This window comes from Enhydra lutris, unplaced genomic scaffold (genome assembly GCF_002288905.1).
Source record: "Enhydra lutris kenyoni isolate GAN:26980312 unplaced genomic scaffold, ASM228890v2 scaffoldscaffold95, whole genome shotgun sequence".
NCBI classification, from domain to species: Eukaryota; Metazoa; Chordata; class Mammalia; order Carnivora; family Mustelidae; genus Enhydra; species Enhydra lutris.
This window is the reverse complement of record NW_019154179.1, coordinates 556,062-583,237: the sequence shown is the minus strand read 5'-3', so window position 1 is coordinate 583,237 and position 27,176 is coordinate 556,062. Positions and strand designations below refer to the sequence as shown.

The window sequence follows — 27,176 nt, the reverse complement described above, 5'->3', positions numbered from 1 at the left end:
TTCATTTTTCATTTTCTGGGTGAAGCATCTGAAAGTGTGTGGTAGGAGGTAAGTCTGGGCAAATGAATGATGAAGGGGCGGTGCCTACTCTTGCTGACAAGCTATGCCATGTAGCAATTTCTTAAAAAAAAATACTGTATGAATCTGGTGTCAAAGGGATTAATTTTAAAAAACAGCAAAGCACAGTACAAAGGAAATTCCTTAGAGAGTTACTACTGCTTAGATCTTCCAAGATGCTCAAACTCATCCTCAACGTGAGGCAAACGGTTAGTTCTGGTTATGGACAGCTCCCACAGGATGCATAACTGGGGCAGATTTTTCAAATATGCCAACAGTTAATGTCCAGTTTCAGGAAAAAAATGATGTGTGATTACTGTTGGAAATGTTTTTCTTCCAGATTATTAAATGAAATGCTAGGTGTATAGGATGTCTTCTCACTTCTCTCCCAGGTTCATAACAAAACCAGAAACGTTTCAATCAATCCAATCCAACCATTAGCCAGAATCACAGCAAGGCCTGCTTGTCAAGCTTCTCTTTCTAGAGATCCGTATTACATCACCGAAACAGTATGTGCTTTCTCTCAGTGTGGCTCATGTCAAATCAAGGACTGTCAGTTGATCAGAATTGAAAGCATAATTGTTCCAACCTTTCTCCATTAAAAAAACATGAGGATATTTACATCTTCCAAACAAGCTCCTTTAGCCCACATAAAAACTGATGAGCCAAAGGAGGCCTCACAGGCCACAGTGTGTGCTTTAAGGGGAAAATTATTAATACCCAAGTAGAGTTCCAACACTAGCTCATCTTTACTTTTAAATTGTTTCATCCTCACCCCTCATGCCATTTCTGCCCCCATTTATCATCTCAACTTATAAGGAGCATGGTCTCAAATTCTCTCATCTCTGTGATCTGTGATCTGTCAGAGAACTCGATTTGTATTTTACCAGTTTTGTCCTTTCGTATCCTGATGCTATTCTATCAAATCGACTTATATCGCAAGGAAGGAGAAAATGGGGGCAAAAAAGAATGATTTAGTGGGTGTCTGGACGTATTTTCCTTTATTAAGGATCCACTTTATGAACATACCAGTCTAAGCTATTATTCAAAAGGATGATAAGACGAAAGTTGAAGTAATCGCTACTTACATCTTGGCTTTGAGCAAGAAATAAAAATATGATAAGTTTCAAATGTAACTGAAAATCCACGTTTTCATGAATGTATCCTAAGAACAAAACAACATGAATGTTGGGACTCAGAACCAAATCTCAGGAGACAAAGTAGAGACATGTCATCAACAGGTCCGTTAGAAAGCAATTCTCTCATTTTCAATGGGAGATCTGCACTAACAGAGGTGGCAGCAAAACAGGGACAGAGAACATACAATATCTTATAATCACTATTCGGTTAAGCAGATGAGGATTACAATTTTCTATGTAGAGTATGCCAAATTTAACACCTGGTACACAGAATTATGGGCATTTAACTTTGGGTTATACAATATGATTTTTACTACGTCCATATGCAGAATAATTATGTAATTCATTCTTGATTCCCATTTCTGAAACAGCACAAAATAAACACAAAAAACATCACTGTGATTCGCTGAATCACACAAAGCTCCTATTTCTAAATGTCAAATATTCCAATGTGATCTTTTTGGGGAGAGGCATGTTAAGGAGACTTACTTTATTATTAATTAGAGTGTCATACAATTAACCTAGTATTTCATTTCTGAAGATGGGTAACTGTGAGTTATGAACTCGTACCATAAGTCTCTCTCTTTTTTTTTTTTTTCAGTTAAGTCTCTCTTAACATGAAGAATCACTGACCAATGGAGGGACGCCCACACACAGGTTTAACACATCACCTCTGGTAGAAAAGCTGGGTGGAGGACCATGTCTGAGTGGAAGGAGAGGGAAACTGGACAAGCAGATTCTGCAGGAGAGAAGAAGTCACCATGTGGGGTGTGGAGGGGGTGGATAAGAGATGAGAATGAAGAGACGGGCTGGGCACTTAGGAGGGCATGAGGCACCTGAATCAACAGGTAGGGGAGAGACCAGCACCAGCAGGAAGAAAAAGGTATCAAAAAAGGGGGTTTAATGAGGACACACGAGGCTGACACCTCAAATGTGCCAACCTCTGGCCTCTGTGACCCTGTGGTAGAGAACAGCCTCAGAGATTTAACAGCCCATGGCAGTGCGGCTGTTCTTAGCGGTCTCTGCTGAATGAAGCTGGAGGTACCTTCCTTCAAACCATGTAAGGTGCGCCTCCAACTCCACCACTCTAACGGAAATCTCCTCAGAAGTTATACTGGTATTCTAAATATAGCCATTCAAAACTCTTATTTATTTATTTGAGAGAGAGAAAGTGCGTGTGAGAGCAGGGGAAGGGCAGAGGGGCCTGACATGGGACTCGATCTCATAATCCCAAAATCATGACCAGATGCCTAACTGACTGAGCCGCCCAGGCTCCCCTAAAAACAGTCATCCTAAAATGAACTTGGGTGTTCTAGCACTTGGCACAGTATCAGGCAGATCCTTATCCCCACTGCACACACACACACGTCCCCAGTTGGTAAAGAATTTGGGAATGCTTCGGGGCAGCACAACCTATAAAATTAGTGGTCAGGTTATTTTATCATAGAATAAAGACTATTTCATCAGAAGTGAGGACAACTACAGATTACCCTACCCTGACTTTATTCAGTCATGTATTTACCAGCTTGTTTCAGGGAACGTGTATCTGTTCCTCAGTAACACCCAGTGTTTACTAGTTACAAAGCTCGGCCTCTGGTGCTACCAAAATGTGCCGCAACTGGATCATGGGCCTCTCAGAGGCCAACAGAGCAGAGCGGATGCTGGCGGGACATCAGCTCTTCTGACCATTCCCACTGGACACCCACAGTAAGGGTGAACATCGCTGTCTTTCAAAGGACAGAGAAAAACATCTACAGAGTTTGCCCTGTGGCTTCTGGGTCAACAGAAATATCTTTGAGTGGCAGAACTTACTTAACTGAAAACATACCCAAGAGGCATCTTTTAAAAACAGTGCTATAGAACTTGCTTGTTTCCCTAGAGGCAAAAGCTCGCTCTGTCCAGAAGGGATAGGCCGTCCAATGAGCCCGGGGCCCCAGGAGGGCCAGCACGTGTACCTAAAGCACCAAGGTGACCCAAAAAGGAAAGGCATGCTCCCAGAAGCAGCCGGCCCTGGCTGGTCAGGACCAATGGGGTTCTCTCAGACATACATGATAAAAGGTGTTTTCTGGCCCACTCACCACCACACCGGAGGGTTTCTGGGCCACCACACATTAGTCTGATATCCTCAGACATGTGCCTTCTGATCAGGCCCCTTTCCATGTTATGGTTAACACAACAGGATGAGAGAAACCACAAAGTACAAAAAACTACGGGGGCCTGAACAACTTATTCATGCCCCGCCCCCTCCGTGAGCACTGGAAGAAGACATCTTTAGCAGAAACACATGGAATCAAAAGAACGGGTGGGGGCTGTAGAATATGAGAGTCCCTCAGTGTGGCATGAGGTCCACAAACAGGACAATGCTCCAAATATCTGGGACAAGTTGAAAGACAGAGAAGCGGATAGCGTTCGCTTCTCAGAATTGAGATACACTTCCAAAAATGACCCTAAATGACATGATCCAGTAACAGTTCAGAACACTCATGTTTTCATTCTCCCACCCTCTGGGAGCTGGGCTGGGATGAGGATTCAAGAGGTACAGGGAAGCTTCAGCAATTCTTTGGTTCCTTGCGGGAGGGAAACCCAGTGGCCCCCTTTGGTCTTCACAAGCATGCAGCTCGGATGATACAGCTCCACCAGCTGGCTGTCAGAAGGGCGTGAGTGACGAGCTGTGCTTCTGGCCTTTGATGGAAGGGGAGGGCTCAGTCAAGTATCAGTTGTTAGAAAGAATTTCTAAGGGACTTACTTTCTTCTCACATGAAAACGAAGACCCACATGGTACCATGTGCTGGCACTCAGGGGACACGTACAGCATGCCTAACCAGCAGGTCCTGCTGTTGCAGGTTTGTGACGAAAGAGAGCCTACCTACGATTCACGGCATTCTAAACTAAAAAAGAGCAGATGCGTGATGAGCAAAAGGAGACAGATGCACCGACTCCACTGTATTTAAGTCACTACCGGTAAACGCAGAAAAATCTATTATTACCAAAACAATTCACGCTATTTACCCGCACAAATCTGTATACGACATTCACTCTGTGTGGGCCACAGCGGGTGTGTATGCCTGCGTACCCCAGGGATGCATGGAGCACGGCAAGTGCCAGACTTTCCACTAGATCGGGACGAAGCCTCTCTGGGAGGGGTTCTCACCCATGTACACAGCAGGATAGCCAGAAAAGCCAGCCCAGCAGCACAAAAACACAAAAATACTTAAGAAGAGGGAGGCATCAGTTATAACCCCTTTCAGGACTCAATTATACTACTCTGAAGTTAAGACTATTTGCATTTTAATAGAAGCCAGAAAAGACAGGCCAGCTGTGTCACTGCATATTCCTTAGAAACAAGCTGGGAGGATCAATTTCAGCCTCTTGAAATAGAACAGAAATAGCCCCCACAGTTAACTGCTGAACAGAGGCTCATCTTCCATGATTCCCTTATTGTGACTGCAAGCGCAACCCACAGGTCACAAGGTGAGCTGGCAGCATGCCCTCAGCTCCTGCATGGCCCCTGCATTCCCCATGAGAGAGGAGGAGGAGACACAGCATGGCTGGTGCCACTTTTTACACCAAAGGTCGCATGCAGAAAGTCAAAGGTAAAAGGAGTAATCCCACAGCCCTGGCGCCCGCTCCTGCCATCCACTTGTGAGATCATGACATTAGATCAGTCTGCATTTGTAAAGTTTACTCTGGTACACACAAGATCGTTTCCACATGGATTCAGTTAAGGTACACAAGTCTCTGGGAAAGCCAGGATTCTAGTACTCACTGTCAATCAAGTACCTTTTTATGAAAGGTATAAAACAGGTCTTTCCAAAAAGGCTAAGTTTCACCAAAATCAGTGAATTCAGCTAATTAGAAAAAATAAAAAGTAGCCTGAATGAACCACCTTTGAAGTCACAAATACAAAACACACTCCCCTTCTTTTTCAATAGCTTTTTTTTTTTTTTTCACTAAGTGACTGAAAGACAAACACCAGAATAGTAAGAGTCTACAGCTTTCCAGATGACTGGATCATAGGCAGTCTTCCATTCTCTTCTTTATACTTCCCTATATTTTCTAATTTTTCTCTAATAAACAGTGTATCACTTAAAAAAAAATTGTATTTATTTTGGCAAGCGAGAGAGAGAGAACACACTGGACCGTGCAGGAGCAGGAGAGAGATATAATCTCCACCAGACCCAGCACTGAACGCAGAGCCTGACGTGGGGCTTGATCCCAGGACCCTGATATCTTTACCTGAGCCGAAACAAAGAGTACGCTGAGTCTGACTAAGCCACCCAGGTGCTGTTTTAAGTACATCACTTAAAAAATGTTAATTATCTTGGCTCAAGTTGGTTTGAAACTAGAACGGGAGCTAAACACACTGAACTGAAGTAAAAATACAGGAAAGGTACTGCACAGGAAAACAAACTTACTCTATGCAGAAACTAGGAACTTACCACCCTGCAACAGTCAACTCAGCATTCAGTGCAGATTTCAACCACCTGAGCAACATAAACCAGGATCTCCAGTGAGCCCCCCCAATCAGCCCCGTGGGGCGGGCTGCCACCCTGCGGTGTTGCTCCAATTTGACCAAGAAACTCTCAAAGACCCATGCGAGGTTTAGGAGAAACTCAAGTTGTTACACTAACAGTGGACTTGGTTATTACAAATGAAACGGAGTTAAAATTAGTTCCAACTCCCTGCCCCTTAGTAAACCTTTCTCAGGAGCTTGCTTCTATGAGAAGGCTGAGTTACTTTTTTCCTCCTGGTGTGTCCCTGATAAGCTGCTGGAGAAGATGCTTTTAAACACTGAAATGTCCAAAATATCAATAACAAATGGAAGAAGAATAAGCACTATTGGAAAATCTGCAAACCGGAATCAGTGCTAAAATCGTGACGAGCTGGCAGAATGCCATGTCTCTCAAACCCAAGGATGAAGAGTGACTGGCATGGAACCAAAATGGCCGGGAGTCATGACAGGATGTCAGGTGTCTGAGGGCCCAGGACAGGGAAATGCTGCACACACAGAGGACATGCAGATGTGAGCGCTCCGAGAAACTGCTCTGCTGAGGAAGCAAAGGCTGGAAGGGCTGCCCCGGGGGGATCAGGGGCACGGCTCCTCATCAGGAACACACGCAGACAAAAGGGCAAAGGCCACGAAAACCGAGACTGGTATGATGATTTAATGTGTGCATCTATGCAACAGCCCTCAGGAACTCAGTAATGTCATCATGAGGCCCGACAGCTCAGTTCTTCATCCTACCACATCTCTTCTCAGAAATATGTGACTAGGCTCGTGAGGGCCCCCCATTCCCCACTGAGGGTGTACACGGTGACAGGGAGGATTCTGCAGTGATGAAGGCAGCAAGCAGTCCTAGGGAGTACTGCAGAGCCCACAGGATAATCAATTTACAGCAAAGGAACACAGCTCAGTGACCTGCCCTCCACAGGTATCTGCATATTTGTTCCACCCCCACCCGACCAACCCCCCTTCCTCGCACCCTCTGAGAGCTGCTACTACCTCCCATTAGCTCTGCCACTCCCTTCCACACACTGCTGTAACATGGACCGAAAGCCTGTTGGAATGTGGAGCCCATGGCTTTCACAGTATCAGAAATAACACCTCACTTTCAGAACTACCTTGAAAAGAAATTCTTAGATATCCTCACATATGTAATACATATAATGAGAGGGAAACCTTAATAGAATGCCCCATCTGTAACATAAAGGAGAATTAAAAGGAGAGTGGGTCCGGATGCATTAATGTGAATTTCGGTATTTACAAGCCTGTGAACCCTAGAAGACATAATGAAGCAATAAGAGGCCTGAAGAATCCCCATAAACACACAGCTATTAGTGCAAAATGAATCAGGCATGCTGTGTTAAGTTACTCAGACACAAAAGCATTCCCACAGAGGACAAGGTTTTCTGGAAAAATGGCAAGTATTTAGGGGAAAATTCAGCAAAATACAATCCTCCCAGATTTACCTGGCAGTCACATTCCTAGAGACATCAGGAAATACTAAAACCGTGCATGTAAGTCAGGGCTAAGCTCTGACATTGGCCCCATGATTCTCACCTAACTCCCGAGCAGGCACCTGAAGCCTGCAAGCAGCAGCACACCGCGGACCACACTGGGAAGCGCTATGCACGCAGGCACACTGCTCCTGCGCTCAGCCTGCTACAAGCCTAGAGCCCCCCAGTCACTGGGACGCCCATATCAACCCCATGGGAATGGTTCTGCCCCGTGAGAACTGCTCCTTTATACCAAACTCCGCCCACAATTCAGAGCGCAGGAACAGAAACCGAGGCCAGGCCAGGTGCCACAGACCTTATTCAACTGTGGCTGTCTCCTCAGTTATCAGAACGTAAGAGAACATCTCTGCTGCTGTTTCTCTCCCATGCATAAATATCACTGGGAACTTGGGTACCCCTCATCCTTTCCTCTTGGGAGGTGAGGTGCTCCCGCCCCTGAAAGAACATCATCTTTACCCTGTCACTGCTAAAACCAACCCTGGACAAGCACAAACTGTTCCAAAGACCAGCAGGCCTGCAGCAGGTGTCCTGGGGCACCTAAGGAGTGGCCACAGACCTTACCCAGGAGGCTCGGTCATGACTAACTAGGACTTGGTTAGAAAAATGTTTATTTGATAAGCTCACTGCCAGAATAAAACACACCTGTAAATCTGATAATAAACAAAAAGAATAAGCAACTTCCATCACTTGTAAAGGTGCACAGTAATCCCTGTCATGTCAAATGATGGGATAAATTTTTCCTGTACAACTTTTGTGAGGCCTTTGGAAATAGCCCAGGTTCATGCAAATACCCCTACTTGCATTTTTAATAAAGAACTCTTAAAAGCTACCTAATTCTATAAACTAGAAAACTTACCATTTGGTTATTTAAAGCACCATAAAACATGGTTCTACATACATTTATCTAACTCTACATTAAGACAGTGTGTATAATTAGAAATATAAACTTACAACCTTTGGTATGAACAAAAGAGAAAGTTACAAAAAGAAAAGCACAAAAAATAAAATCCCTTCTCAAAGTAAACTAACTTAATGTTGAAACAATGTATCATACATGCACACTCTCACACACACACACACACACACACACACATCCTCCATACTTTTATCAAGTCTAGGAAAAAAACCCACATAATTAGAGATTAGAGAGGACAGAGTACTGACGACTACAATTTTGGTTAACATGATTAACAATGCTTGAAAAAAACCTAAGAAAAACTAAAACAGTTTCTACCTTTCTTTTCTGTATAAGAGTATCAAATAAAAGTCAAAGATTAAGGTTATTCCTTAAATAGAGCCTTGTTAGGGTGTGGAGAAACTAGAACCCTCACGCATCATGTAGGAATGTAATACAGTAAAATTTTTTGGAAAACAATCCAGCAGATTCTTAGTAAGTTCCACATAAGTTTACTGTTAAGATTCCCAGGTGCCTGGGTGGCTCAGTGGGTTAAAGCCTCTGCCTTCAGCTTGGGTCATGATCGCGGGGTCCTGGGATCGAGCCCCACATCGGGCTCTCTGCTCCGCAGGGAGCCTGCATCCCCCTCTCTCTCTGCCTGCCTCTCTGCTTATTTGTGATCTCTGTCTGTCAAATAAATAAATAAAATCTTTTAAAAAAAAATTTTTTTTTTTTTAAATTAAAAAAAAAAAAAGATTCCCAGGCGCCTACCCAAAGGAACTGACAACACACATCCACACAGAAACCTGGTGAGCCTTTACAGGAGTGTCCTCCACAACAGCCCCCCACTGGAAACAACCCAAATATCAATCAACTGGTGAACAGAGAGACACAATGTGGTATAGCCTTACAATGGAACACTACTCGGGAATTAAACAGGAACAAACCACTGGTACACGCTACAACATGGATGAACCCTGAAAATGGTATGGTATGCTAAGTGAAAGAAGGCAAACGCACTAGATCACATATTGTATGACTCCACTGATACGAAACGTCCAGAAAAGGTCAATCTATGGAAAGAGAAAGAAGGTTATGGGTTGCCCACAGCTGCAGGGTGGGGTAAACAGGGAGTCACTGCTAATGGGTACCAAGGATCTTTCCAGGATGATGGAAACATTCTAAAACTAGATTCTGGTGATGACTGCACAACTTGGCAAATTTATTAGAAACCAATGAATTGTTCACTGGATTTTATACTCTATACGTTATACCTTATACACACACACATATACAGAGCCTCCACAGCTGAAGCCCTGGGCAGCTATGAGATGTTAAATCTGTATTTTGGTTGTCCCTCTTTCTTGACTTCAGACTGGAAAAGATGACATCATGCCATTAACATTATGAGAATGCAGAATTTTGCTATTCAATTTCCTCTTAAAGATAATAAAGGAGCATGGTCGGGGGGAGGCGCGCAAGGGGAGCAAATAAATCTGCTCTTTCCTCATTACAGAGTTCAACCCGGGTCACGGCCCTATTAGCCGGTAACCACGAGTAGCTTACTTATTACTGCACACTGCCGGCGGGAGCAGTGATGGGGCCTGGGAACACAAGAGTCCACTGCCCTATGAACATAGGACCTTTGTCATGGGCAAACCTAGGCCAGGCACTAGGCTAAGCATGCTAATGGACACTCCAAACACTCAAGCAATGAGAAATCAGGGAAATGGTTGTATTCGGTAACACAAGCCACTTACCTCCCAAAACTCAAAGTTAGGTTTTATTTGCTAAAATTGGTATCAACTTAATCATTTCACATGATGAGAAACCTCAGTCTGGTAAACAAACAGGCACACCATGTACAATGCCCCGAGATGACCTATCTAGGCTTCCTCGCCCATCTTCTACTGAGTCTACTGCTGTCAAGCAAACTGCCTACTTCACTCATCTGGGCAGGGACTTACAGCGAGCGCGCGAGCTCTGCCTTGCAGACTCATGACGGACCCCTTCCCAGCAGGACAACGGACTGGATGGTCTCTGGCACTGCTCCCAGGAGCTGTGGGTAGACAGTGCCCATGGATGGAAGGGGCAGGATGACAAACATATGGAACGGCCCTCTAGGACATAGGTCATGCAAGGAGTAAGAGCAAGGACGAGCTAGTCAGTATCTGGAATTTTCTGACCACCCATAGCCAAGACTGCCCCGGCCATCTACTCACAAGAGGTCCCACCAGAAGCCACAGCACACGCACCATGTCTAGAAGACGAGAATCTTAGGACCACCTTATATGTCCCCCTACAAAAGTTTTCGAGCAGGAAAAAAATAGTTATAGTAAGTACGTGAAGTGATAAGAGGGCCAGTCTGATAGAAATGGTATGCAATTATCTTCTGTTGAAGTTGGCAGGATAAAAATCCATCTTACGAAAAATGAAATGCTGTGGAAAACAGTAGAATGGGCAGGAAAACGGAAATGCTATATTTATCCTCCTCTCTCCCAGCGCTCTTGAGTATTTCCTCTATTTTCAGAAGCAATAAAACTATTCTCCCTACCAGCATTCTCCCTGACTCAAGAGACACAGGCAGACAAACTGGCCAGCAAGCCCCGGCTGCCATGGCGGGACCCCCGCCCAGCCCAGAATGGAGAAACACACCATCTTTGGGGCAGTCAGCACTCACACGGGGTCACATAGACACACGTCTGCATACTGTTGCAGCTATCCGCTGAGAGGCGCCCTCCCTGGGCCTATGAAATCCTTCCAGTGGCTCTCACCACTCATGGAGAGCTATGGCACTGCCTGGGAGAAAACGGGGAGAATGTTCCAGCAACCTCCTCCTCAGGGGGGCCCACAGTGCCCCTTACCGTGAGCAAGCCTGCCACTGAACTGCTGCTCTCTGTCAACAGAGGTAAGAATATTCCAAGAATGCCAAGGACGAATGAGAAGGACCAGCAGTGTTTTCTCACGATTCATTCCCCTCATTCCAAACCTACTTTCTCGCTCATTCTTTCATCTCTATTTAAAATAAAGTTCACAGAGGAAAAGTAGGCATCAGGTGAGGAAAAGCAGCAACTTGTGTAATCTGATAGAGCTCGCTGGCTAATACAACGTTTGACATGAAAATTATCCTACATAAAAAAATAATTTCTTTCCCATAAAAAATTCAAGCCTGTTCATAATTTAGAGGGCATGTGGAGTTTCAATCCTTAGCAATTAGGGAGCAAAGTCAGCCCACTGGGTTTTGTCCAATGACCCTTTTAACTACTTGAAAATGATGTCTGATTATCAAATAATGTGATGGCTTATCTATAAAAACTTCTTTCTAAAAAATATTGATTCTTGATTTACATAAGCAAGGACATTCTGAGAAGCCTTTTTAAATCATGCATAATACATTACTCATAGTTGAGACGAACACTGGGCCCATTTCTTCAGGGTCTAAGTGGGTTTCTATTAGTAAGTCCGCGCCTGGGGAAACTCACTACTCGGAGCCGGCTCTACATAAGAAGAATAGTTATTGTAAACTCAGCCCTCTATACTGCTGCTGCTGGGGGGCGGGGGTATCTCAACACTTATTTCTGAACACTTCCTGGAATTCTACTGCACTCAGATACCAGCAAGAACTGTATTTCTGGCTGGCCAGACCTTCTGCCAACTGAGATGACTTTAATTAAGACGTCAACCCAAATTAACAGAACCATGACTGAGGACTTCAACTAAAACTTTCTTGGAGGAGCCTAATGGAAACTTCCAACAGAACCCCAGATAGTATTTGCCTGGGGTAGAGCGGCCCCACGGAGAAGATCCCTGGGTCAGCTCAGGAGAGAGGTGCACCTCTAGGCGTAGCTGAGACCTGTCACAGAAGTAACCGGGCTGCCTCCCTGGTCTTCACGCTGGGGACACTCCAGCTGGCCCACAGACACCAGGCAGATACTCCAAACATGGCCATTCTTCTGCAGCTACATTTCTGGATCTATCCTATTGCTTCTCAGGGAGCCTTCTGTTCTCTTGGTACACCGCAGATGATAAATGACTTTCACCCATGACAACGGTACCAGAGAAGCCCATCCCCGATAACATTAATAACTACTGTCAGTGAGCAACGATTCAGTGGCAGCTCCTTGCTACATGCTTTATAGTAACCATTTTATAGATGAGGAAACTGAGGCTTCCACAGACTAGTTTGTCCAAGATGAAAAAACCAGTAAGGGATAAACATGGGATTTCCAGCTACCTGTCTATTATTTCCAGGTTGTGAAGGACAACAGCGGCGAGGGCATATGATGACACAGTATCAGTTCAATTCTAGGAGCACAGATGACCCACAGGCATCAGCTACAGCCATCGCCACAGTTCGGTGGAAAAAAAAGTTAATGGAAACCACACATGCTCTGGGAAAAAGGAAAAAAAAAAAAAAAAAAAGGGGGGGGGGGCCGGGGGGGGCCCGTGGGGTAAAGCCCCCCCCTCCGCCTTGGGCCTTATTCCCAGAACCTGGGATCAAGCCCCACATCGGGCTTTCTGCTCAGCAGGGAGCCTGCTTCCCCCTCTCTCTCTGCCTGCCTCTCTGCCTACTTGTGATCTCTGTCAAATAAATAAATAAAATCTTTAAAAAAAAAAAAAAGGGGTCCATCCACAAAAGATTAATATTTTTTTTGCTAAGGAAACTAGAGTTAAAAAACTGCCTGGGAAATAAATGCTCTCAACACATGAACTCTTTCTACTGAGCTACTGTTCCAACAGCTACTTTATTTTAATTTTCAATTATTTTTCTAAAAAAAGATTTTATTTATGAGAGAGAAAAAGAGTGAGTGGGAGGGGCAAAGGAGGAGGGAGAATCCCAAGCAGAATTCCCACCAAATGTGGAGTCCAGTGCCGGGCTCAATCTCACAACCCTGAGATCATGACCTGAACCGAATTCAAGAGTCAGATGCTTAACTGAGCCACCCAAGCGCCCCAATTTTCAATTATTTCTGATATTAAGATTTACTATAAAGAACGGTCTTAAAATAATGAGGAAGTATTTCCAGATATGCTGGTAATAGTTTTTCACAGGAAAAAGTCCCACCAAGACTAGCATAGAGATAACTTCTTTATTTTTAACCCTCATGTAAATGACGTGCCTCACCCTCCCGATTATCGGAAGATTATTCTGAAGACAAGTAATTAGAATACTGAAGTTTACATATATCTATAATACATCCCTTTCTCTTCTCTGTAACAGTTCATCATCAAAAAATAGGTTTAAACACAAAAAATGAAAAACTGAGAAATTATGAATGTGTCCAAAATCTACAACAAACTCAGGATTATTTTACTCTCCTCTCCACCTGCTTTAAGAATCTGAACACAAGAGGAGTCCTGCAGCAACAAGCCTGATTTCCTCTCTTCTGTTATCACGAACTCCCACCAGGATTACTGCAGTTTTCAAAGACATGACTATGAAGTTCAGCAAAACCAAACAAAAACCAAATCTTTCACCTCCTGTTCCAGAGCCTGGTCTGCTCCACCTTCACTTTTTCCACTGAACCTCTCCCTAGGATGGCTCATGATAATGACTTTGCATTATGCACAGGGCAGTTCTCCGGGAGCATGAGTCAGAGTCAGAGGCAAACAGCGCCAGCTCTGGAAATAGTGCCTGCAGCTTCCCTCTGAGATGGGAGACAGTGGTCACACCAGCAGGTCTCGCCCCTCACCTCCAGGTTTGCAGGTCAAAGGCCGATGGAACAGGCAAACGTGAGTGCGTACGTCTGCACACACCCACCCAAGTTGTATGTGCGTGCTGCTACACAGGATCCTTTGTTGAAGGCAGTTCAGGGTTCTTTAGATTTGTCTTATGATAATGTGGTGCTTTGAGATTGGGTAACGCTACTGCTAACCAAGTCGGTGACTTAATCTCTAACGAAGACTCAAAGTATGCCAGATGAACGACACAGGAGTATCATCCTGGGCCTTCTCTCCTGCCCCTTTCACTCTGCTGGGGGGCGGGGGAGGGGGCCCCCCCGTCTGCAAGCCTGACCCACTCAGTAGCTACATTCCCTTTTCACCTGCTCATTTTGGGCACTATCCTTCTGTATCTTACCAGTTGTGTTACAGATAAAATACAAGCAGTTTTTTCCCTAAATCAGAATATTCCTACTCACTTCGCCCTGCCAACAGTACAGTGAGTTCTGGGAACTAAATCTTTCATAATCCAAGTTCAGCATTAGTTTTATCAATACTGCTTTTGGGAGTGGAGGTGGTTTGATTTGACCTGTAAACTACGAGCTGAGAGAGAATGAAGAAAAATGTGACTCTAGATGTGCAATACAGCAAGGTAGGAATACATGTAAACATGGAAAGAAGCCTTGCATTTCAGAATAAATAACGTAACCATAAAAGATACCTGCACAGACTGAAGAAAAGGAATTTGAAGGTGTACCCTCGGTGCATCCAAAATAAAATGACTACTTATCTGGTCACACTCACATTGGATTGAAAAACTACCACCACCACATTTTCATGTTGCAGTTGCTTGGACTGTGATAAGAATCACAAAAATTCAAATAATCTGTGCCTTGCAGGATTCACTAATTTAACATGAAAAGCAAAAGTTCACATCAACCCTTGCAGACACCCTAGCTGCCCCTCCACAAAGTCTTACTCTGTGCTCAGAAACTACTGAGCCCTCAAAATCGGACACGGTCCATGCCCCACCAAGCCTCCGTCTACTAGGAAAAGGCCCTCACTCTGCATGTGTTCCTAGGTGACAAGGGATGACCGTGGAAGGTCATCCCAAGTCTCCCAGACCTTCTTTCTGGGCCTCCCACAGGTGTCCCTGCCCTCCAACATAACAAAGACCAGTGTGACCCATTTCTCCTCACCTGGAACCCAAGGCTACTCTGCCTCCACCCCCTGCTTTGGGAGGAGCAGGGGGTGGAGGCAGAATTGAAAAGAGCCCCCCCCCCCAAAAAAAAAGGGCAGTGGTGGGGGGCAGACCTGGGCTCTGGTCCTAGGCCAGCTCTCCAGCCTGGGACCCGAAGCTCTTGGGGCCTCCATGTTCTCACGTGTAAGTGAACCGCTGGCCTTTGAGAAGCTGCAAGGTCTTCCCCTGAGTCCAGCAGCTCTGTCCCATACAACCTCCCAAATAAAGCGCTGAAGTGAAACCAAAGTTGTTCAACTTTCCATGAGACATGTTCCCCCTCATTTCCTCTCTTGAAGTCCAGCACCCCTGAGTATTCAGGACCTCAAGCAGCTTTCTTAACACCACAGCGACTAGCACACTCCGCCAGGTGCCTGACTGACAGCTCCAGCAGGTACTTTAGAAGCTCCCTGATCCCTGGGGCGAATAATACATTATATGTTAATAAAAAATTTAAAAAAAAATTAGAAGCTCCTTGGTGGTGGCATTACATTTTCTGAAGTTCCCAACCTCTTAGCTCCTCCCCATGTGCTGGGCGGCAGCATCAGACCAAGAGGAGATTTTCATAGATCTAAAAGCCATGTTCCCTTTATTATTTATTTATTTTTGAGAGGGAGGGAGAGAGCAAACACGGGGTGGCGGCAGGGGCCGGGACAGAATCCTAAGCAGGCTCCACACTCAGTACAGAGCCGAATACGGGCCTCCACCTCACAACCCTGAGATCAGGACCTGCGTCGAAATCAAGAGTCAGGATGCTTAACTGACTGAGCCACCCAGGTGCGCCCTCATGTTCCCTTTAACATTTAGAAACTCAACGTGACCAAGAATCATTTCAGAGAAAATAATCATTTCACAGACAAACTACCTGTACTAGAATTCACTTTTTGTCCTGAAATAAATGTAACACTGCGACCCTATCTACAGAAAGGTAACAGAGGTAACTGGACCCTTCGCTTCAACTGGCCAGGCCCTACAAAATGACCAGGGAGGCCAAGATGTGTCCCATATTAAGTGGCTTTAATTGGCTGGGCATTTGTATAAGCCCTACCAGCCTTCAAAGGAACTTCGTATCAAAACAGTTTGGCCTAAAGGTGCAAAAGCAATGACATTCTGAGAGTAAGAAAGGTAATAATCTAAAATGGAGCTTTGCTAGACTACAGTTTACAGCCAGAAGGGCACTTCTGAGAGTTTCCAATCTGGACAAACTGAAGAGAAATGCTGATGAAATGCTACAGTAGCTCTGAGAAGCAGGATGAGTCTTCTAGAATAAGCCAGAAGACGGGGCACGTACAGAAACTTGTAAAAGTACTACTACTACATTTGCCGGCGACCCAAGAACAGGAAGAAACCATGGCTGAATTTTGTTTTTTAATTAGGAAATAAATTTAAGAATGTTTTCCTGTCTCAGGATCACAGGGAAGAAAAACCCAATGACTGGTGTTACTGTCCATGTCAGAAAGTAATCAGCCTTTCACAGGCACTAGAAGAGGTGCCATAAAACATATTAAAATATTTAGTACATGCCAGCTGTCTTAGATAAGTCACCTCACCTAACTCCCACGAAGCTCTGGTGAGGCAAGGGATCTACCCCCTTCAACAGGACAACAGACAAGTACTGGCTCAGTCAACAGGGACCACCCCTGAGGCAGACAGGCCTGCGTACTGTGGCTAAGGAGCACCTTTCCAAGAAGACACTAGCCCATCTCCGCAGAAAACAACTGGATTTCATCAGACCAAATTCCGAGAGGATAAGAATGGATCACTCAACAAAGATCAAAAGACAGCCACACCCAACAAGGCTATGAGGACAAAGAGGAGTCTGAGTCACAGGGAGCCAGGACTTGGAACAAAAACAGGCTGCTCTATTTCCAACTGATGCGTGAGGACTCTAGGCTCAGTGACTCATTTGGGAATCTTGGGCGAGACATTTAGATTTTCCAGTAACTGCTCCACTGCCTTCCGATCTATAAAATGGAGGACGAAAGCACATTAGGGCATAGAGAAACTTTCAGATCCTCACAAGAAATAAAAGCAATTACGTGGAGAAAGCACAGTTCAACTCCCATGAAAATGGCTGAAATAAAGAAGTCTGACAATTCCAAGTGCTGACGAGGAGACAGAGGAACTGGGAACCATAGGCACCACTGGTAGAAATGTAACATGCTACAGCCACTTTGGAAAACAGCTGAGCAGGTTCTTGGAAAGTTAAACACACCCCTACCCTATGGCCAAGCCATGCCAGGCCTGGGTATCTACCCAAGAGAAATATGTCCGCATGAAGGCAGTTAAAACACTAGTTATAGTAAGGCAAAACTGCAAAAACTCCAAACATCTGTCAACCTCTCAACGGAAAAACAAAACGCAGCACATCCCCACAATGGAACACTACCTTGTCACAAAAAGGAACAAACACCGGGACGTGCAATACTGCTGAACCTCGAAACGGGGTGATAAATGAAAGAAGCCAAGTGCAAAAGATTAAAGTGTATATGATTTCATTTATAGGAAATTTCCAGAAAAGGCAAAACTCTAAAAACAGAAAGCATATTAGTAGTTGTCTGGGGCTTAGGGGTAGGGGATGGGGATTGACCTCAAATGGATACAAGGGAACTTTCTGGTGATGGAAATGTTCTAAAATTGGACTGTGGCAATGGCTGCACAACTGTGTGTCTTAAAACTAAAGAAACTGGATATGGGTGCATTTCATGGCATATAAAAGACATAGTACATAAAACTTGGTACAGCTGCTACGAGAGAGAATCAGAACCACTGCCTTCTGTTGTGTGTGAGAGCACTCAGCGACCTTTACCATTACTGTTAAAAGCTGTGCCTTTAACACTGAAAACTAAAGGTCCTGTAGCTGATACTTCAGGAGAAAAACTCAGAAACCAAATTGTGCATGAACACAAACCCAGAGCTGTGACTGACTTCTCTTCTAGATTCTTCCTGCTACTCCTCCTTGACGGAGATCATGAATTTTTCTTGGACACCAAATCAACTGCCACAGAAAATCAACTCTATGGTTCTCAGTTACAAACAAGGTCACATAAAATGACAACTGTTGCCTTTTCTATGAAAAGATCTTTTCCTACTTTACACGGTTTGATATTAATTAAAACAAATCAGTTTGTTTTCCTGCTTCATATATATATGAAGTCTGCACCTTCCCATACCTATGATTTAGAATTTAACACTCTGAAAAACAAACATTTCTTGATTGACAGGAGATGTAAAATGTTAAAAGGATTTGTGTACGTGCTTACTGCCATTCTGTAGTCCACCTGGTTTGTCTATTTGTGCTCATCAGCAGAAAGATAAAAGAGGTGCACAATTATTTTTTAATAACTTTTTTCTAAAAAACAGAAGTCATGCTAGATCTGTGGTGCTGAGATTGAGTGGGATGCTTTTTGAGTGACAACATTCCAAAATCACAAGAGGAATCCGAAGGGCTCTAGAACTTGCAGTCATCACCCCTAATTCTGAAACATTTCTCCTTTTGCCTTGAAACCAAATGTTTAGGGAAGGGAAAAAAAAAAAAAAAAAACCCAAAACTTAATGCAAATCAAAGGGAAAAAACAGTGAAAGAGGCTGAAAACTTTATACATCCCTCAAGCCCAGAGGTAGCTTGGTAGCCGGACCTCGCTGCAGGCCTCTGACTGCACAAGAGCCAAAAGGAAATACTAATTTCCCAGTTTCAGTATGTTCTCATGAAGATGATCAGAATTTTGAGAACTGAAATGATGGTCTCCTCAATTCTACAAAATAACAAAAGTTGACTAAGCTGGAATATTTGCATCCTGAAATCATCCTGGAGAAGACTTATGGAGAATGCAAGCCCACAGTGAGAGGACTCCCTTTCCTTACAGAGATCCAAGATGCTCTATATACACATCTGTTGTACCACTGATAGAGGCTGGATTCAATTCTGTTTCCTACTCTATACAGGTTTCTACATTCAACTGTAAACTGTTTCAGGACTGTTTTCCATTCATTTCTGTACTCTGTACTCCTTATTCAGGGCTTAGTGTGTTGTGGATATGCAGTGAAGTTAGTAAATAAATTGTTCAAATAAATACAGAATTTAATACGGAATGTGTTATACATGGAATTGTAGGCAGTATTGTATTTCTAGCCTTGGGTTTTCAAATCATCCTGATTTGTGTCAGCAGAATTTCTATGATAGGTTCCAGCCTTACATGCAAAACATGGATGAATTTATTTTTAAAAATCACATATGCAAATAAAGACACTCACATTATTTACATGTATGTCATTCAAACCCTTATCTGTGCTTACAAATCAGGTAAAAGCATTAAAATGGATTCAGTTAATTCAGTTACCCAATTTCCCACCATAACTTCCAGGATGCATGTGTAAAGGGTTGTTTTATCCAAATAAGGCCCAGGCGTGGAAACTCGAGTCCAGGGTGGCCTCCGGTAAAATGCATCATATACTCATGTCCTTAGTTTATGCCATACTGGTTTGAATTTACTTATCACATGCTGCTTTGTAAATGATCTTTGATATGTGTGTGTTTTATCTCCCATGGCCAGAAATGACATCTCCTGTTTCTCTGGTATTTTCCAGCAGCTTCTTACACAGGTCTTATGTGTAACAAATCCAAGAAGACATGCTGGCTGATTAGAACTGACTTGGGTTTTCAGCTTTCATTATCTGAAAAACAGAGTCCTTTAATTTTTTTCCTGTGTATTGTACTGTGCACAAACCACGATCATGTAAACCCAGTTTTGTGTGGGAAGGTAACTTATTTTGGGCAAGAGGGTATGAAGAATAAAATGGAGAAGGAGTTTTCTACGTGAGAGACTTTCAGAAAGTACCACTGCTTTTAGGCCAGTAGTTCCCACGCATGGGCACAGAAAGCCTGTTTACCACAAGGAATCAGCGGGCGTTTATATACCACTAAGATGTACACGAAAGACTTCAGAGGACCCACTTCAGATTTCTCACAAATATAAAGCCAAGTCAAATCCAAATGCCCATAAAATGAAGTACTCTAAATTTTAAAGTTCCTAACAACACGGACTTTGAAGAGTAATAAGGAAATAAAATAAATTTAAAGCACTTTATGCACAGTATCCTAGCTGGTCTTCAAATCCACTCTCTTGAGGTTACCATTACTCTCCATTTTACAAATGAGGAAAATAAAGTTCAAAAGCCAGTTGACAACTGGGAAAACTAAGCCACAATGAAACATATTCAAAGAACATTTTTGGACTTTAAAGAAAAAAAAAAATCTGGGTGTCCAGGAGCCAAGACCAGGTCGCTCTGAGGGAAAGAAATGAGACCAGCGGAAAGACAATGGAGTATCACGCTCAAGATATTTAAATAAAGAAAACATGAATCGAGAATTTTACATCTAGATGAACTGACCTTCATGGAGAAAGAGCACAATCTTAAAAACATGCAAACATTCAGGGAATACAGTTGCCCCCATGCTCTTCCTGAGAAATCCGCTCTAGAAGTAGCTTCAAAAAACCAAAATCCCTGAAGATCAATTGTATGGGGGTGGCTGATGAACATTATAGCTTTACTTGCAGAATTAAAATTATGTGATTTTATAAAGCATATGGTAGTTAGTATATAATGTCTACATGCTGGGGCGCCTGGGTGGTTCAGTGGGTTAAAGCCTCTGCCTTCAGCTCTGGTCATGATCCCAGCATCCTGGGTCCTGGGATGGAGCCTCGAATCTGGGCTCTCTGCTCAGCAGGGAGCCTGCTTCCTCCTCTCTCTCTGCCTGCCTCTGCCTGCTTGTGATCTCTGTCAAATAAATAAATAAAATCTTAAAAAAAAAAAATGTCTACATGCTGTGACATCATAAATCTAATACAACTACCAAAAAAGGGAGGAAATGGGAAGAACATATAAATAATACAGTTTACTGACCATGTTAAAGGTATTTATTTGGAAGCAAAAAAGAACTATTTCATGTCACATGATAAAAAATAATGAGAGGAGGAGCAAGAAAAGGTTAATATCTAACTTCACTATTGCTCACAGTAGGAAAGCAAAACACAAGAGGAGAAAAAAAAGTGAAGAGACCAAAATGTATTATTATGTCAAAGTAACCATTAGAACAAAAATCCAAGCCGTCTAAATAGAAAAAACGGACAAAAGAAAAAAATGTATCATAAAACTGTATGAAAGAATCAAGACCAAACATACTCATTAACTTTATAATTACTGTACATTGGCTTAACTGGCCTTTTAAATGAAAGGATTTTCAGATGAAAGCAAAAGTGACAACCTCAAGGAGCACACAATTAGGTGGCAGAGTTGGGACCACGGTCAGGCCTTCCTGGCTCTGAGATCTCTTTACAGGAGGGATGAACAAGATGACCCATGGCAACTAGGACAGCTCTACCAAATGTGCTTTCATGAAAACTTCTGTCATCAAAGAACAAAATAAAGAAAAGCTGGACCGTTACAACTTCTTAAACACGTAACAGCCAGGTACGACTTAATAAGGTAAGTACCATGAGCGAAGATTCATTCACCTAATTCAATGAACAACTACTTTTCGAGGCTGTGTGTGATCAGGCCCTTCTCTAAGTGCTAGAGATACAGGCTTGAGTATCCTTTTTGCTGTATGCAGATACCCAGAAATACAAACGAAATACAGGTTGGCTACACTTGAAGGTATAGTGCCTACCTCCTAAAAGAGAAGATGAATGGAAATGGTAACAGGCCCTCAACTATACTGACACTGGTAGGTGCCACTAAAATAATGCATCTCATTAGTGCCAGATGATACCAGGCACAGAGCAGAAATCATTAAAATGCCTCAGATGAGAATAATTGCCAAGTAAAGCATTCTATCACAGGAACGTAACTAATACCTCCTATAAAAGTAACTAAAAAGTCATGAAATTGTTCTCTGCCCGCCTCCCCTTTCCAGCCAAACTCGTGTTTTATATTAAAATGGCTTTCATCTTTCATGGCATAGAAGAGCTGCTGGCTGCTGGCATCGAATCTGCTAAAATCAACAACAGTGTAATTATCTGCACACTTTCAAGTGTTTTCAAAATACTCGCCGGGTGGGATTTTCCTCATTTAGAAATGTATGCTTTATGCTGGTGGTCTAGGGCTGTCAATGGCTTGGGTTAAAAAAATTTTTTTTTAAATCTTGCCCAAAGCATTCTTTTCTGCAGCAATTATTTGACTTGTTTAGAACTCACCTACTGCCAGAGCTTCTGCCCCGGTCTACGACACCCTCACAGCATACTGCCGGTCTGTGGTACCACTTTAAGGGCGCATTTACATGAGCAGATACACGCAAAGCACTTAGAACAGTGCCTGACACATGACAAGTGTCAGCTATTATTATATTAATAGTTCCATTCACAGATTCTTTTTAAAATACGTGAATAAGTGCGTGAGGGTAAGTGGATGACTATACTTTAATTCTCCGAGTTGTGCTAGTTGAAAATGGAAGGGATTTCAGTACACTCGGAATTCTTAGAATATTTTACATAAACGGCGGATTCTTAAGAAAATAAATCTACAAAACAAATGAAAACTTAATGGTATAAAATCACACAGATCAGACTTCCTTCCTGAGGCTACCAAAAATACATTTTATCAGCAATTCTTCCTTGGTCCAGCTTTTTAAAAAAAAAGGGAGGGGGGCAGAAAAAGCCAAGATCTTTTGAGACCGGATCTAACTTGAGACCTGGGTACAGAGAATTTGATAAATTATGTATTTGCTAGAGATTTACAAGGAAAAAAGGGAGACCCACAAATAAGACCCAGTTCTAAATATTGCAGCAATAAAATAACGAATTGCATATTAACAGCACTGTAATTACTCTTTTTGTTTGGTTTCTTTGTAATTACTTTTAATAAATTACTCTGCCTCTCCCCATCACTCAAGTAAGTTGTCATCCAAAGGCACAATCAGTACAACACAGGACACAAAGCCATTCACAGATAGGGAAGGCGGCTGGTGCCTCAAGAGCAGTGACTCATTAGAACCCATAAAGCTTTTCTATAGAGATCAAGTATCAATGAAGCTATTGTAAGCAATTACAGCTATATAAATGTAGACTAGTTATGAATTCTCACAGGGCAAGAGCATTTTCGAAAAGAAGCAAGAGAACCAATGCCTGGGAAACCACTCAACACCAAAGCCGCCTCAGTTGCATAAGAGTGGCTGCCTGAAGCCTACCATTCTGCTGAACGTGAGGTAGATCCTACAAAGGGAAGGGACCCTTGGTTCAGCCCTCTCTAAATTCATCTTGTGCCATTTTGCCAAGCTTTGTATCCTGACGGCTCCAGAGTCAAGCCTAACACCGTGACCGTCTGCTGTCACAGGTCCAAGTAAGAGCCAGATAATTTTTATTAGTCTTAAATCGTTTTCCAGAAATCATAAACTTAATATAAAACAGATCTTTGTCACAAAAGACAAACAGCAGTAAAGCACTTTGTTAAATAGTTTAAAATTTGTACCTACCTTTAACGTGTTGAACATTTCAATATTAGAATTGCAGTAAAAGCATTTTCTTCGAATGTATAAACATTTTAAAAGCAGCAATAAATGTGGGAAAATGCATAAACCAAATTGGGTTTTATACACAATTTTTTAAATCCGTAAATTATTATTCATACCAAGATGATCACTGCAGTTCAGAATCAAATGAATGGAAAAAGCAAATGAAATAAAAGTGAGAGAAAATGCTTCAGAATCTAGGAAGCATATTATCACAAAGAAAACAGTGCCCTCGTTTGTTTTCTCCAAGACTCAGAAAGCAGAATTTACCCTTTGGCTCCAACTGAAATGGCCATTAAATATGATATGAAGTCCACATTTTCACAACCTTTATTTCACTTGATATTTCAAGGAAAACTTGACCAAATTTTTAACAATTTCGTGCTCTAAAATACTATTTTTCAGGTTCCAGCAGGAAAGAACAATTAGGTTACTTTAAGGGGTGCTTTTGTTAGAAACCATTTGCACCTCACCTAGTGTTGCTTATAGCTAATCATAACACAGGCCAGACATCCACCCTCGCCAAAACCACCAGCTTGGAAACTAACACACGTAGGGACAGCCTGTTAATAGTAATAGCCAACCTTGTTATTACTGAATTTTCAGTGTTTTGAAAGTTTGCCAGTGCATACTCGTGACATCATCATATGTACTTGATGATGACCAGAAATTAGTATCTTAAAATTTATTCTCCATACATCATCACATATGCTTCAAATAGGATTTTACATGCTTCTTCTGAATCTCAAAATTGGCATTTTCTTCTTCTAAAGGAATCATACGCCATTCATATATTTTCCTCAATATGCAATTTATTCTTTATACTACAGTATTATTAACCCTTAAAATAAAAAATAAGATTTAAAAACTTCGTATTTCATGTATAAAAGTGAATTATCCTTTAATCTTTAAATGTGATGGATAATTTGCATTTATCTTCGAATAGTTAAAGATAAAAGCAGAAAAAAAATTATGTTCCTCTTCTAAAACCAACAGCCACTCAGCAACATCTAGTAACATTATTTTTAAAAACACACGCTATACAATTTGCCATTGCCACCACCATTGTTTCACGGTCCCTTGCAGAGCAGGCCGATCCATTCCCCCCTGGCAGTTGTGTAGCTGTTCGTGTTCTCCTTGCCTTTTCTGTCGCACAAGTTATTCAAACTAAATGAAAGGAATGTGAAACACTTAAGAAGAAAGACTATCAGAATGTAAGGAGAATACACCTGAGCACCAGAGGCAAAAGAGAGGTGAGTTTTGTCATCTGAAATGAAGGAAACAGAGACCAGTAGGAAGAAACTGAGTCGCAGCACTGGAAAGGGGGCAAAGATGTGAAGAGAAAAATAAAATGAAAGTAAATGTCAGAGAAGACAAGAGATGCGCCAGGCAGACCGATGTAGCTTCAGGAAGAGGAGAGCTAAAAACCTGTAAGCACGGCTACCTGATGGGTGGAGGGGTGGGAATGACTTGCACAGTAAGCAGAAGAGCCTGGAAGGGCCAGGAGAACATTTTAAATCATTTCTCTGCGTGGTACCTCTCACTCACCCCAGTTTACTTTATTTCATTATTCGTTATTTTAACCCACAGCTGAGAACAGGGTAAGTTTGTTTTGCTTCCCCTTCTGAGTTCACTGAAAAACTCAACCCATAGATCAGCCTGTGCTGACCACTTAGCACCTTCGTGATTTTCTTTAAGGGGAAAACAAATATCTCCTGTAAGATCACATTCACTACCTCTAATTCCTCGCCCGGTTGCCCGCTTCCAGACTCTGGCCTCGCACTGCTGTTCTGTTTTCCTTCCTCGGGCAGCTCAGACGACTCTGCTTTCCACAAGTCAGTAAATACTGGAGGAAAAATGTTCCGACCGTCCCACAGTTAAACACAGACTAGTTAACCAAGTTCAGTCATCTGGGCTGAATCCTGCGTGAGACGTAAACAGAGACTGGGAGGATGGAGAAAGGGCAGTGTGCGGGAGAAGTGGGGCAAAGAAAACAAAGTAGGCAAATAAAGGCAAGGGGCAGACTTAAAATTAGGACTACCAGAAATGACTAAACTCATTTTCTTATTTTACAGTAAAAGAAAATGAACAAAAGCGAAAATACCGCAGTTTTATTTCAGTGATGTAAAAAAAAAAAAAGATAGTGGATGCGTTAAAAAGGAGAAATTGACTAATCTGCTTCTACTTGTGCTGTGGCAGACATTTAAATACATTTATGAAACTCAACAGTGAATTTAAACTACTGAGATTCCTACTAATAACAGGTTCAAATCGTAGCAAAAGGTTAACAAATGACCTCGGTTTAATTACTCATTACCACACAGAATTCGATCTGTACTTCGGAATAGACACTCGGGCAAACAGGGGACGGCACCTCGGCCACCAGCTGCAGGGTGGCTTCTGTGCCTTTCAGAACTTGCTCTAATGCCCTTGGTCACTGATCACACTCCCTTTCACCCTGCCCTTGAAAATATCGCATGCTTTGCCTCAGAGAGCTCCAACCCCTCTCCTGGATGCAACAGAGGCAAAACAGGGGGCAAAGGGCTTGGCTGCTGGGCAGAGCCAGGAAGAAAGACTGGACATGCTGATAATTAATATTCTCTGATTCAACTCTGAAATATCTTATCTTCCGGCCCTCTCCACCTCCTCCCTCAAAGCTAGTCAGCCTTAAGCTTCGCTCCTTGAAAGGAAGTTCAGCTCGTTGGTCCCAACCTACTTTATTTCTGTATCCTCTTTAAAACTGCCGCCCACGGGACGCCTGGGTGGCTCAGTTGGTTAAGCAGCTGCCTTCGGCTCGGGTCATGATCCCAGCGTCCTGGGATCGAGTCCCACATCGGGCTCCTTGTTCTGTGGGGAGCCTGCTTCTCCCTCTGCCTCTGCCTGCCACTCTGTCTGCCTGTGCTCGCTCACTCTCTCTCTCTCTGACAGATAAATAAATAAAATCTTTAAAAAAAAAAAAAAAAAACTGCCGCCCACATTTTCTAAGAAGAAAAGCCAAACGTGCACCGTACTCAGAAGCTCTCATACACAGCCTCTATCGCGAAGAAAGGCTCAGCAAAGAACCCCATTTTCTTGGGAGGTGAAATCCTCAGTGCCCTCCTTCTCATTCTCAGAAGGCAATGCTTGTGGGTGTCACACATGTGGTTCCTTCAAGTTCAGATGTTGAGCGATGGTACCTAGTAATCCACAAAGGTAATGGCTTCCCTTCATTCAAGCGTGACATATTGTGCATCTGGGTAACCATCCTTTTTGGCTTAAAAAAATAAGAGCCAGAAAATATTCTTTTTAAATAGTAAGCAAGCCATAAAACTTTTCCCTTCTTTGGACATTTTATGATCTCATTCATCACCTCATGGACATTTCTTAAAACACCTGGAGCATGAAAGTTAAACAAACACAACCTACCATGGCATGCCGAGGTATGGTCAGAAAACTCAAGTCTATTCAAAATGAAACCGTCTTCTATTACTGTTTAACTCAAGTGACAGATATGACTGTTTAAAAAGGTAGGGCTGGGGTACTGCTTTTCATGCACTGACTGTCTCCCTACAAATGAACAGGATCCTAGGCCAGTTCTTTTCCCAATTCTCTTAGAAGCTGCTCTTGGTATCCTTACGTGCACTCTGAAACTTTGGAATCACCTTCATTATGATGTGCTTTGTG

The 27,176-nt window shown here is 42.9% G+C and overlaps 1 protein-coding gene across 3 annotated transcripts in view; it reads right to left on the bottom strand.

Annotated features, from left to right (window-relative positions):
* Window positions 1-27,176, bottom strand: part of LOC111139084 (chromosome unknown C9orf3 homolog) — a 353,105-nt gene that overhangs the window by 55,115 nt on the left and 270,814 nt on the right. Inside the window, exon 14 of one of the 3 annotated variants that reach the window (XM_022491220.1) lies at window positions 25,250-25,359. The exons of the other annotated variants lie outside the window; for them this stretch is intronic. Within the exon in view, the coding sequence (XP_022346928.1) occupies window positions 25,252-25,359 (108 nt within the window). The 3' untranslated portion in view covers window positions 25,250-25,251. The remainder of the gene's footprint in view (window positions 1-25,249; window positions 25,360-27,176) is intronic. 3 annotated transcript variants of the gene reach the window in all.